A 14,360-nucleotide genomic window follows, 5' to 3' on the forward strand; every position below is an offset into this window, starting at 1 on the left:
GAAATAAATAAGCAAACACGTTTGGTGTTTGCCAAAAGGCATGTGGGAGACTCTCCAAACATATGGAAGAAGGTACTCTGGTTAGATGAGACTAAAATGTAGCTTTTTGGCCATCAAGGAAAACATGTCTGGCGCAAACTCAACACCTCTCATCACCCCAAGAACACCATCGCCACAGTAAAGCATCGTGTGGCAGCATCATGCTGTGGGGATGTTTTTCATTGGCAGGGACAGGGAAATTGGTCAGAATTGAAGGAATGATGGATGGCACAAAATACAGAGACATTTTTGACGGAAACCTGTTTCAGTCTTCAAGAGATTTGAGACTGGGACGGAGGTTCACCTTCCAGCAGGGCAATGACCCTAAGCATACTGCTAAAGCAACACTCGAGTGGTTTAATGGGAAACATTTAAATGTCTTGGAATGGCCTAGTCAAAGCTCAGACCTCAATCCAATTGAGAATCTGTGGTATGACTTAAAGATTGCCGTCAACCAGCGGAACCCATCCAGCTTGAAGTTTTGGCTTGAAAAATGGGCCTTTGAAGAAAGGTGTGTGTATATATAGTACAGGTGTATAGGTGTATAGGTGTAGATAGTTTAGGCGTGTAGATAGTATAGGTGTATACAGTAGATAGTATAGGTGTATACAGTAGATAGTATAGGTGTATAGATAGTATAGGTGTTTACTGTAGTTAGTATAGGTAAAGGTGTATACAGTAGATAAAAGCATATAGATAGTATAGCTGTATCGATAGTATAGGTGTGTAGGTAGTGTAGGTGTTTACAGTAGATATTATTGGTATAGGTGTATAGATAGTATAGGTGTATACAGTAGATTTTATAGGTGTATAGGTATATAGAGAGTATAGGTGTATAGAGAGTACAGGTGTATACAGTAGGTAGTATAGGTGTATAGATAGTATAGCTGTGTAGATAGTATAGGTGTGTAGATGGTAAAGGTGTTTACAGTAGATAATATAGGTGTATAGATAGTATAAGTGTTTACAGTAGATAATATATCGCAGGTGTGATGTTCGGATGTACCGATCATGTGCAGGTGTTGTTACACGTGGTCTGCCACTGCGAGGACGAACAGCTATCCATCCTGTCTCCCTGTAGTGCTCTCTTAGGCGTCTCACAGTACGGACATTGCAATTTATTGCCCTGGCCACATCTGCAGTCCTCATGCCTCCTTGCAGCATGCCTAAGGCACGTTCACGCAGATGAGCAGGGAGCCTGGGCATCTTTCTTTTGGTGTTTTTCAGAGTCCGTAGAAAGGCCTCTTTAGTGTCCTAAGTTTTCATACCTGTGACCTTAATTGCCTACCGTCTGTAAGCTGTTAATGTCTTAACGACCGTTCCACAGGTGCATGTTCATTAATTGTTTAATGGGAAACAGTGTTTAAACCCTTTACAATGAAGATCTGTGAAGTTATTATCTTAGAAAGACAGGGTCCTGAAAAGGGGATTTTTTTTTCTCCTGAGTTCAGTTAGTACTGGTGTATACAGTAGATAATATAGGTGTATAGATAGTATAGGCGTATAGATAGTGTAGGTGTATAGATGATATATATGTTTACAGTAGATAGTATAGGTAAATAGTTAGTACTGGCGTATACAGTAGATAATTTAGGTGTATAGATGGATAGTATAGGTGTTTACAGTAGTTAGTGTGTAGATAGTATAGGTGTTTACTGTAGATAGTATAGGTATATAGTTAGTATAGGTGTATAAAATAGATAATATAGGTGTTTAGATAGTATAGGTGTATGGATAGTATAGTTGTATACAGTAGATTGTATAGGTGTATGGATAGTATAGTTGTATACAGTAGATTGTATAGGTATATGGTTAGCATTGGTGTATACGTTAGATAATATAGATAGTGTAGGTGTATAGATAGTATAGGTGTTTACAGTAGATAGTATAGCTATTATAGTTGTTTACATTAGATAGTATAGGTGTGTAGATAGTATAGGTTTTTACAGTAGATAGTATAGATGGTATAGGTGTTTACAGTAGATAGTATAGGTGTATAGATAGTATGGCACATAGATAGTATAGGTGTATAGCTAGTATGGGTATAGATAGTATAGGTGTATAGATTTTAAAGGTGTAGATAGTATAGCATATAGATAACATAGGTGTATAGATTGTGTAGATAGTATAGGTTTTTACAGTAGATAGTATAGGCGTATAGATAGTACAGCTGTATAGATAGTATAGGATGTGAACCCTTTTGTTAATACCTGGATTTCTGCATAAATTGGTCATAAAATGTTATCTGATCTTCATCTAGGTCACACCAATAGACGAACACAGTCTGCTGAAACTAATAACACACCAACAATTATACGTTTTCATGTCTTTATTGAGCACACCTTGTCAACATTCACAGTTTAGGGTGGAAAAAGTATTTGAACCCTTGGATTTAATAACTGGTTGACCCTCTGGCAGCAATAACCTCAACCAATTGTTTTCTGTAGTCAGGAGAAATTTCAGACCATTCCTCTTTACAAAACTGCTTCAGATCAGCAATATTCTTAGGATGTCTGGTGTGAACTGCTTTCTTGAGGTCATGCCACAGCATCTCAATCGGGTTGAGGTCAGGACTCTGACTGGGCCACTCCAGAAGTCGTATTTTCTTCTGTTAAAGCCATTCTGTTGTTGATTTACTTCTGTGTTTTGGGTCGTTGTCCTGTTGCATCACCCAACTTCTGCTGAGCTTCAGTTGGCTGACAGATAGCCTAACATTCTCCTGCAAAATGTCTTTATAAACTTGGGAATTCATTTTTGCAAGCTGTCCAGGCCCTGAGGCAGCAAAGCAGCCCCAAACCATGATGCTCCCTCAACCATACTTTCCAGTTTGGATGACATTTTGATGTTGGTGTGCTGTGCCTTTTTTTTCTCCACACATAGTGTTGTGTGTTCCTTCCAAACAGCTCAACTGTACTTTCATCTGTCTACAGAATATTTTTCCAGTAGCACGGTGGAACATCCAGGTGCACTTTTGCAAACTTCAGATGTGCAGCAATGTTTTTTTTAGACAGCAGTGGCTTCTTCCGTGGTGTCCTCCCATGAACACCATTCTTAAGTGTTTTACATATCGTACTCTTCAACAATGTTAGCATGTTCCAGAGATTTCTGTAAATCTTCAGCTGACACTGGGATTCTTTTTAACTTCATTGAGCATTCTGCACTGTGCTCTTACAGTCATCTTTGCAGGACCGCCACTCTTAGGGAGAGTAGCAACAGTGCTGAACTTTCTCCATTTATGGACAATTTGTCTTACCGTGGACTGATGAACATCAAGGCTTTTAGAGATACTTTCGTAACCCTTTCCAGCTTTATGCAAGTCAATAATTATTGATCTTAGGTCTTCTGAGATCGCTTTTGTCCGAGGCATGGTTCACATCAGGCAATGCTTCTTGTGAATAGTAAACTCAAATTTTGTGAGTTTTTTATAGGACAAGGCAGCTCTAACCAACATCTCCAATCTTGTATCATTGATTGGACCCCAGTTAGCTGACTCCAATTAGCTTTTGGAGAAGTCATTAGCCTAGGGGTTCACATACTTTTTCCAACCTACACTGTGAATGTTTAAGCACACTCTGTTTGTCTATTGTTGTGTCTTAGAGGAAGATCAGATCAATTTGATGACCAATTTATGCAAAAATCCAGGTAATTCCAATGGGTTCACATACTTTTTCTTGCCACTGTATAAAATATATATAACACTTTTTTGGTTACTACATGATTCCATATGTGTTGTTTCATAGTTTTGATGTCTTCACTATTACTCTACAATGTAGAAAATTGTAAAAGATAAAGAAAAACCCTTGAATGAGTTGGCGTGTCCAAACTTTTGACTGGTACTGTATATATATAAATATATATATATATATTATGTCCCACCCACTTATAAAACCAAGGTTGCGCCACTGCTATTTCCTGTTGTAATAACAACACTTAACACATTCCAGACAACCGTTAGTGTATCCCTAGCCATCTAGCTTACCTAAATTACATTCGCTAACATAGCATTGTTACTTATATCTTCTGTTACTTCATGGTTCATTCTTACAACCACATATTTGCCTATGACAGATGTAGCGTATAGAATTATTGTACCTTGACATGTTGCTTTATCTACTGTGTACCTCAGTTCAAATAGATGTATATGCTGATTATTTTTGTGTGTGTTTGTACACAGCAATGGTACACCAGCTCCATGAAGGGGGTGTGTGCGTGGCTGACAGACAGACTGGACCTTCAGCTCCACATGTACCAGCTGAAAACACTCATCAAGATTGTCAAGGTAACGCGCATTGTTGTGGTGTGAGTGTACACTGTCAACATTCACAATAATGTTTATTTTTTTGCTTATTTTTTTATATATCTGATTTTGAACATTTAGTCTAGTCAGCGCCAGATTAATGCAGAGGCTTAAATGGGCTGAAGCCTAGGGGGTCCTAAAATAAATAGATAAGCAAATATATACTGTAGGTACACTGAGTGTACAAAACATTAGGAACACCTTCCTAATATTGAGTTGCACCTCCTTTTGCCCTCAGAATAGCCTAAATTCTTCAGAGCATGGACTCTACAAGGTGTCAAAAGCATTCCACAGGGATGCTGGCCAATGTTGACTCCAATGCTTCCCACAGTTGTGTCAAGTTGGCTGGATGTCATTTGGGTGGTGGACCATTATTGATACACACGGGAAACTGTATAGCGTGAAAAGTTGCAGTTCTTGACACCAACCGGTGTGCCTGGCATCTACTACTATACCCCGTTCAATGGCACTTAAATCTTTTGTCTTGCCCATTCACCCTCTGAATGGCACACATACACATTCCATGTCTCAAGGCTTACAAATCCTTCTTTAAACTGTCTCCTTCCCTTAATCTACACTGATGATTTTAAGTGGATTTAACAAGTGACATCAATAATGGTTTCATAGCTTTCACCTGGTCTGTTTATGTCATGAAAAGAGCAGAGGTTCCTAATCTTTTATACACTCAGTGTATTAAATAAGTAGTATAAAAAATATATATATTTGACTGCAACCTCCAACCACAGGAGGACTCAGGAGCCCGCTCTCAATGAGTGTAGACAGAGTACTGCCACTCTGCTAATAATCAGATGGGGGAGGAAAGTAGGTAGGGGTCCCACGTAGGTAACTAGGGGGCCCTGCCTTGGATGGGTAACTGATTCAGGGCCGGCCCTAGCCTTTTGGGGACCTTAAGCGGGCAAAACACTTTAGTCGCCCCCCTTTTGAGCGCAGAAAGAAAGTTAATTTCCTGCAACTCTACACATTCTGCCATGGAGTGTAGAGAACATGTTGCAGTTTTATTAAAGTAAGTTTAAGCAGTTCTAATCATTTTGCCATGGGGTGGAGAGTCATTTTTGAAGTTTTAAAACGAATTACCTGCAATTCTAAACATTTTGCCATGAATTATGTCACGTTAATGATATCTGAGTGAGAGTGACTAACAAAATCAATAGGGGCCATGTGTGCCCGGTTGGTATTCGGGCCAGGATTACTACAAGTTTAGATAGCTGGCTAGACTAACTTAAATAACAACAGCTGTGATGGAAACCAGGAAGTTTCAGTACAATGTTATAAATGCAGACAGATCATTTGTTCATTCCACATGGTGGTATCTTTTTGTGTCGGTAAAATGAATTATGCCAGAAATGGTGGTGGAAATATTGTTTTCTAAATATTGATATAATAACGATAGAATGCAAGGTAACTTGGAGTCACATGATGATATGGTGTGTGGTCCTCCCACTGACTTGAGAAACCATGCAGTCTATTAGACTGAAGATGAAGTTCTGATGAACTTCACAGGGGGGTGAAAGTGCACGGTGATGAGCTTCATGCTCCTTTCTAGTAAGTATCGAGGTTCTTATTTTTGGTGATATGATTGATCCTTGACTGCCGTTTGACAAATAAAAATATTATTTCCACAATAATCAAATTTTATAGACTAGCCTACCTGCACAGCCTACCCGCACCATATCTGTGAGCTGTTGGCTAGAGCAGGGTTTTCCCGGTGCATCATCACGCACTGACTCTGTTTGGTGGAAACACCAATGGTGGGAAAATTAGATTTTTTTGGTTTATGCAGATTTTTTAATATTCACAAGAAAATCTGTTGCCAATTGGATGGGATTGTGTATCCTACTCTGAGCAGTAAGTAGAGACCCCAACTGAGTACCCCCCCCCCTGCATTCTCTACCAGAAAGTTGGTTGGCCCTCTTTGATATCACGTAGGTTGATACATTGCTATGTTTTCAATTACAGTGCATTCGGAGGTATTCAGTCCCCTTGACTTTTTCCACATTTTGTTACTGAATACTTTCCCGAATGCAAAGTATAAAGCCCTTTTACAAAACTCCCACTGTACCTGTCATTACTAACCTTTAGAGATATGAGTTACCACACCTGGTCTCAGGGATGGATAACTGGTCTCTACTGAGTTAGTTAAATCAGATTTTTTTTTAAATTGCACTGAATTTGTGGAACAATCTTCAAATTGTTGTTAAATGTGATGTTTCAGAAAGCTGATTGAGGACCTTATTACTGATGAATGTGTTTGTTCTTTATGATCCTGTTTTTCTTTCTGCTTGCATTTTGGATTTATATTTTGATGTGTATATTTTGTGTAATTCACGGCTCATCTGTAAAAAAAAAAAAAGACCTTGGTCTCAGTATGACTCCCTGGTCAAAAAAAGTATATTTACATTTTAAATATGAACAGTTGGCACCTAGATTGAGTACACTCAGACATTGGAGCCCAATTTGGATGGACCTATTGAAGAAGACCACAGTGGCCTTGAGTCTTGCCTTTGTCCAAATCTGTTCAGTTCCACTATTCAGCACACAACAGGCTATTGTTCCACCATTCAAACCTGACAGTCTATTCTGTTCTGACCATTCACACTCAGTCTCGGTTTCCCATTGAGAGACACCTCCATGTTCTGTGTTTTTCTGTTTGGTTTCACCCACAGAAGACCTACCGAGACTTCCGGCTCCAAGGAGTCCTGGATGGAACCCTGAACAACAAGAGCTATGAGACCGTCTACAACCGCCTCACCGTAGAGGAGGCCACCATGGCGGTCAAGGCCGGCGACGGTCTCCAAGGCATCACCATGAGGGACAGTGATGAGGAGGATGGGTGAACCTCTCCCTATAGCGCCAAGTCTGGTGGCCCTCGCATATAGACTGAAATGGGAAGTGTGCATGTAGGTGTACAGGAGATGGGAGGGGTGGAGATTACGTGTGTGTGTGTGTGTGTGTGTGTGCAACAGAAGGAGATGGAGGGCTTGTAGAACACACACTTAAGTCTATGATGAAAACATCCATCGTTGTGATCCCCCCTCCCCCACTTACTCCAGTAGTGGCTACCTTCACAGCCATAATGATAATGATGTCAGTACAGCTCAGTGGTCGCCAACTGGTAGCCTTCAGTGCAGTTTCCGTTTGTTTATTTAATTTGTTTGTTGGTTTCTTTGTACTTTATTTTAATAGTGATGTAGATCAAGAAAAAAGAAACAAGTTGTGCTCTTATGGTTACCTAGATACAATCATGCCAATTGAAACAGGTTTCAGAGGTCTCGCCAATTGCAGGTCCATTCTGTGGTAAATGTACAAAGTGCATTGTGAGGACATGAGTACATTTCAGGGTGCTTATGAGGACATTGAGGTTGTTCTTACATAATCACCCTGAAAGAGCGATGATACAGCCAATATACATATATTTATGCTCTACTGTATGAATGTAATGCATTGGCTAAAGTGCTACATTGTCATTTAATGTATTTAGGCTATGCTTGAGTGTGTTATCCTTCACAAGAGTTGGACACAATATACATTCAAAGCTGTGTCCAATAGGCTAAAGCTGATTGATAGAGTGAATTATGTTTTGAATCTGAATTGATGTCTTAACTGTAATATTTCAATGAGTTTGTGGAGTTCAAAGACAAAACGAATGGGCAACAATATAGGAAATATATTTCTATTGTCTTCTGTGCACCTGTTTTTATTCAGGTGTGAATGTTCTAAGTGTTAGAATTAAAGTGTTTTTAAAGCAATCATGGTGTCCTGAATATCTCCATAAACTATATTAACAGCCCAATCTGTAATAAAGATCCTTTTATTGTTCAGGTGGTGGACAGAGCTGGGGAAATCTAACACTCTCAAATTAGTAAATGGAGCTATACATATTTTAAAGATCTATATTGTTTGCTAAAATACTTATATCACAACAAAAACAAACAATTGAATAATGCAAAATATATAAACATTTAAGTTGTGTTCTTCAAAAATCATATACCATTACCTAATATACAAATTGTGAAGTTCTTACAAGTTGTGACAAACTATTTGCCATCAGTTTATAGTTTTGTTAGTATAGACTCCATCTTGATCTCGACATTGACTGTCATATGTTGGCTTAATATTGAATAAAGCCTAATAGCTATTTTGTTTTGTTCTCAAAATTATCTGAATTTTCCCGAACTGGTAAATTTATTGAGACACGACAACCTCAATTCAACGAATCATCTGTTCAATTTTATCATGGGCAGAATATACAACATGACACACACACATTGTGTTTTCGTTGAGTTTACATATTTTCAAAATAAATGCAAGTGATGGGGAGAAGTGAGCATCAGGCAACCTCTGCCCACGTCCAGCTGTCCGTCTGTCTCCGCTAGCATCACGTCGTTCTGCCGGGGACTTAACCAATCAGAATATCCCCATATGTAGGCTATTCATTACTGACAGAATCTAATTACACATTAGTTAATGGTCGGTTAGTTGATGATTGAGGCAGTATTATAATTTGTGAAGGCTTAAGTCAGCCTAGGTCCAATGTTTTTTTTGCTAAAAATAATCATAAGACAATATGAATTGGGCTACACTACTACATTATAGAAAGGACTATAAGCAATATGGGTTCATTTTCAAAATATGCCTAATAGGAGTCTACTGAAGGAGGTGTATTAAAAAAAAAGAAATAGGCCTATAGGCTAGTTTTGGTCTGGAGCATTGCATTTTCACAACAGAAACGATTCTTTCCCATATTAAAAGAAAGGTTCTCCTGCAGTTATGCCTATTCATTTTCGTTACACATCTGATAATAATTTGTCTTTCAGCATATAGGTCTAACCTTACATTATATTGGTGAAGTGTAATTTATTTTAGCAATGATTCAGTAACGTTTAGCTTAACAGGAAAGGTAAATAATATCTAATTATATATGCTATTTTTAATCATACTTATGCATTGAGATTAATAATATGCCTAATGATAATGGTAAACCATGTAGGCCTATAGGCTGAAAACATTTATCGGCTATACTTAGACTTATTATTCTTGTTATTATTGTTAGTAGTATTATTATTACTAGCCTATTATTATTAGTCTATTATTATGCATCACTGTTTATACCTGAGCTGCGTTCTCATTGATTTACCTAAATGATCCTTGCAATAGAAGTGAGCAGTATCGTATTCTCTTCATGCCATAGACTAAGAATTTAAGGAAAATAAAACACGGGATTAACGCAAATTTAAACCCAAACTTGGTGTAATTATACAAGATTTTAACGTCATTCAACTGATGACGCATAATTTATAATTCTATGAAAGATGTATGGGTCTAAATCCCACCGCATTAATGAAAAGCAAAGCCAAGCCATATGGGTTTCAGTCAGGTCTCCAAAATCTTCAACAGAAAGAAATTCGAGCAGCAGAATGCATCCCGCTATATCTCTTAAAGCTATAGGCTATTTAACACCAAACAGATAGCATTTTAACCAAGAAATCAACTTAAAATATAGTCACTTATGAATTTCGACAATATTGTATATATTTTTAATAACACTAATCATTACTCCAATAATTATGCAATAACAATAATAATAATAATGTATTGTTACTTTTTGTGCTACTTAAATTAGAAGAAAAACAACGTCAATATATTATTTTATATCTATTTATAGGCCGATCTCTTTATAGTCGGTGAAATTCCTTCATCATTCATTTCTCAATGTAGCCTATATTTTTTCATTTCAACTGAAAGAAATCAAACACTGTGGACCTAAGTCTGAATAAAGATTGCTGTAACTGAAGAAATGTTCAATCAATGCGCATATTTACCTTTTCTTATTGTCATGATTGTCATTGAGCATCCGTCTGGATACGCCCAGATGAAACGTTCCACCGTATTACCAATGTCATTTCGCCCGGAACAGGGTACAAGCTTTCATTACTCTATATTTGCTAGAGTATTTATTGCGCTGATACAAAGTAGGGTACACCTCTGTTGATTGCTCAAACTCTCTATAGTCCTTGAGGCACTTATGGAGCTCACCACTCACCGCGTGCACACTCCGCAGCTTTGGTGGGTTTGGTATAACACATAGGACACCGTTCTCACCATAGAATTAGAACAATTATTAATTTAATAAGATCTCTATGGTTCTCACCTTGAGCCCCCTCGTGTATACTGGCAGACTGCCTAAAAAATGAATAGTTCTACTTAAATTAACTTTGTGTTTTATGTAAATACTGAAGTCTATATTCAGTACCCAAAATGTAAAGGCCTATAATTTAAGACAAGCACCAAAGGCCCTTGATCACAGGTATGTAGCGTTATATCTTAGCTTTTACATTTTATCAAAATTGATCGACTATAATTAAGATTAGATAGTAATGTGTTCTTAATAGTAGTTTGTCTTATCAGTGAATTAATATAAAGGTTTGGACACCAAATGTTTTATTTGGATGTATGTATAGTAGGCCTATAGAGAGTATAATTCTACTACTGTGTAATCTGTTATTAAATACATGTCCTTGAATAGCCTATATGATTAGCATAATATGGATAGACCAATATTGCAATCACCCATTCGTAAAACCAATGCCTATTATATTGTTGCATGCGTAAAATAGCATACAGGTAACCACACATACTGTATATGATGAGCGAAAAAATATGTCAAATGCTGACATCCTCTGACCCCACACAGCGCCCGTCGTCTTGTGCGATTTCAAATGATGTCACATGAAGCCACAAGGGGACCTCAGATTTGCCAAACACTTTACAGTTGAACAAGACTGGCCACTAAAGAACACCTCATTCGCGACGCGGGTGACACACGCACCCATAGCAGTAGTAGAGGCGCCACAAGTGGAGAATTGATGGAAGAGAATTTAGCAATTATCTACTTTTTCTTCTTAGATGGTAACGATTGGTGAGGTTTTGGCTGCGCAATTGACTCAACACGACATATTGAGCAGTCCCGCAAGACATAAGTGCTGATTGTCCAGAATCAACGTAAACGGGAACAGTGAGGGGGCTTGCGTCGACCCAGAATGATGTCCTTTCTAGCTGGGCAGTGAGAAGGAATCAAAGGTATCTACAAAAGGAGCTCTAACCTGGCTTTCCAAAAGGTGTCGTTTTGAAAGTCATGGACAGTGCGCTCTACCACTCAGCGGGAATTTTCGGCTCCCCCTCGGCTTCTGAAAACTTTACTGCAGGCGGAAAGATGATCACCCCCACCAAGCCTCTCGCTTTTTCGATCGAACGGATTATGGCCAGGACGCCCGAGCCAAAGTCGATACCTTTCCCCAACCTATTCCATCACACTCCGGTGGGTAGGCCTGAAGCAGACCCGAAGCAAGCGCTCAACATGACTTCATCATCACTACATTGCATGATACCATTCGTGCCACTGGCATACGAACCGGGTCATAAACTAAATATTAATGGATTAGATACGAGTCAATTTGAGGCTTCCTCATATAATTCAAATGAGTTGGTGGGCATTGGTTTGAACTATAAGAACGAACAACCAGATGTGAGCCCGTCGGTGGGACAATACAAACTCTTTCGACCGCGGGTGGTGAACCAGTCGTCTTTTCATGCCATGGGGGCCGTGTGCTACCTGAACTGCGGGGAGAGTGCGTGCCCACCCCCGGCCAGCATCGTAAACATCCACCCCATGGCCTCCTACTTTCTCAACACTCCACTGCAACATGCGCGCCAGAGAGCTTTTCTCGCGGAGAAAAATAAAGTGTCTCACTGCACAGACAGATACCCATCCGGAGTTGCATTTAAAGACATTTCCCAAACTCAACTCCATCACTACATGAAAGAGAGCGCACAGATTCTATCCGACAAACTATTCAAGGGCTCTTCCAAATTGAACAGTGCTTGCGCAAGCGGCAAACCCAAGGTATTCACCTGCGAGGTTTGCGGAAAGGTAAGAACATATATTTCGTACATGTGGTGGTCTCTGCCTTACGGGCCTGCTTGATTTTTAAAACATTGTTCATTTTATAATTATATATATTTCTATTCACAGGTATTCAATGCCCACTACAATTTAACGCGCCACATGCCCGTGCACACCGGAGCGAGACCATTCGTCTGCAAAGTATGCGGCAAGGGATTTCGACAAGCAAGCACCCTTTGTCGCCACAAAATTATTCATACTCAGGTATTCTATTCAATCATCATCATCATACCCAAAGCCGTTCACAATCACGCGATGTGCTATTTGTTTAAACTATAGAAAAAGCACAAAATAGGGCTACATCTTTAAAAATGTTATAGAACAACGCGTCAATGCCATGATTGTATTTCAGGCTATATTCATATTGTGGCCTGGTGTTGAACTGTATAGTATTTTTAACGTTCACTTGTAGGCCTATATACACAATCTTATTGAAAAGTATATAGCGTAGGTTATTCTATTTACCAATTTTACTGTACAGTTTTCGTTGGGTCCCAAATAATACGTTTCTAAAATCACATTAATTTCTACATATGCCCTTCACAGGAAAAGCCTCATAAATGCAACCAGTGTGGAAAAGCGTTCAACCGGAGTTCAACTCTTAACACACACACACGAATCCATGCAGGTTACAAACCCTTCATCTGTGAGTTCTGCGGTAAAGGATTTCATCAAAAAGGTGAGAAAGAATGTTAGTCTATTCAAGTGTTTTGGATTATGTGATTATTTCTATTATGCGATTATTTCTTTGCAATATCTGGATATAATATGATTTATTCTGCTTTGAGGAAAATATATTGATTCCGTTCAGAACTAAATGTATGTTGCTCATTTCAACTCAGACTAAATATACAATGGATGACTTGGCTTAAAACGGAATTGACAACTAACTGTGGCACTGACTCTTTACAATATTGTTGACATCCACTTTCTTTTTTACATTGCTTTTCAAGGTAACTACAAGAACCACAAATTGACGCATAGTGGCGAGAAACAGTTCAAGTGCAACATCTGCAACAAGGCCTTCCACCAAGTGTACAACCTGACGTTCCACATGCACACGCACAATGACAAGAAGCCATTCACGTGCCCGACTTGCGGCAAGGGATTCTGCCGGAACTTTGACCTGAAAAAGCACATCCGAAAACTACATGATCTCTCTGGCTCCAAATCCCCTGCCACTCTCGTCACAGGCGAAACTCACTAAAAAGTTACGGAGCTAAAACGCCAGCCGTTGCGCCTTTACGCTTATTTGCTCAATTCTGGAAATAAGCGTGCGAGTTTAGAAGATGTTGTGGACATTTACATTTTAGTCATTTAGCAGACTCGTATCCAGAGCGACTTACAGGACCATTCTATTAGTACATATTTTCCTTGAATTTTACATTATAATGTCATTATACTGTTGTTTTCTTTAAATCTCAGGATTACTGTAAAATGTCAATATTTATTTGAAATTGTAACACAAATAATTTAAGAGAATAATTGAAGACTATATACAAATTATTTTTTGTTGTGATGAGTGTGGTAGCCTACCCCGTTTTGTATGATGCCCTTGCTAAAGTTACATGATTTGCCAACATTTGTGTATATGCAACGTTTTCAGTGTTGGGGAATAGCGAATTTCATGTAGTTCAACTAGTTAACTACATTTTGCATAAGCTTGGTGGTAGTTGACCTAAATTCAAATCTAGGTAGTGTTTTAAGTAGTTAATTACTTTTTTTTTTGTGCCATATAGCGGTGTAGTTAACTACTGGAACTACACACTACTTTTTTGCTAAAATAAAATATGGTTGAAGTAGGCAATCATTTCCTTTTTTTGCCAACAGATCGGTTTCAGTCTAGATCGGTTTAAGTACACATTTTGTTAACCCCAATGTGATCACTTCTTGCAATTTGTAGTGCATGACATGCATTTCAGATTTACATATGATAGTTTTTCACAAAGTAGGTTGGATGTAACTTCAGTTAAGTAAACTATATTTATCTTAAGGGTAGCTTTAGTGTAGCTTAACTTAAGTAATTGGTAGCTTGGTAAACTA

At 38.6% G+C, this 14,360-nt stretch overlaps 2 protein-coding genes across 6 annotated transcripts in view; both read left to right on the forward strand.

The window, feature by feature from the left end:
- The window catches only part of cadps2 (Ca++-dependent secretion activator 2), a 241,951-nt gene extending 233,848 nt beyond the window's left edge, over positions 1 to 8,103 (forward strand). For all 5 annotated transcript variants that reach the window (XM_071405535.1, XM_071405536.1, XM_071405537.1 and 2 more), the window contains 2 exons: positions 4,214 to 4,318; positions 7,021 to 8,103. In XM_071405535.1, the coding sequence (XP_071261636.1) occupies positions 4,214 to 4,318; positions 7,021 to 7,191 (276 nt within the window). In that variant the 3' untranslated portion in view covers positions 7,192 to 8,103. The remainder of the gene's footprint in view (positions 1 to 4,213; positions 4,319 to 7,020) is intronic.
- Positions 8,104 to 11,279: 3,176 nt separating this feature from the next.
- Positions 11,280 to 14,109, forward strand: LOC139578217 (fez family zinc finger protein 1-like). The gene is made up of 4 exons (XM_071405544.1): positions 11,280 to 12,284; positions 12,387 to 12,521; positions 12,864 to 12,996; positions 13,271 to 14,109. Exons 1-4 carry the CDS (start codon positions 11,490 to 11,492, stop codon positions 13,522 to 13,524), a joined length of 1,317 nt encoding a protein of 438 aa, XP_071261645.1. The 5' UTR covers positions 11,280 to 11,489; the 3' UTR covers positions 13,525 to 14,109.
- Positions 14,110 to 14,360: the final 251 nt, after the last annotated feature.

Source organism: Salvelinus alpinus, chromosome 6 (genome assembly GCF_045679555.1).
Source record: "Salvelinus alpinus chromosome 6, SLU_Salpinus.1, whole genome shotgun sequence".
Classification (NCBI taxonomy): Eukaryota; Metazoa; Chordata; class Actinopteri; order Salmoniformes; family Salmonidae; genus Salvelinus; species Salvelinus alpinus.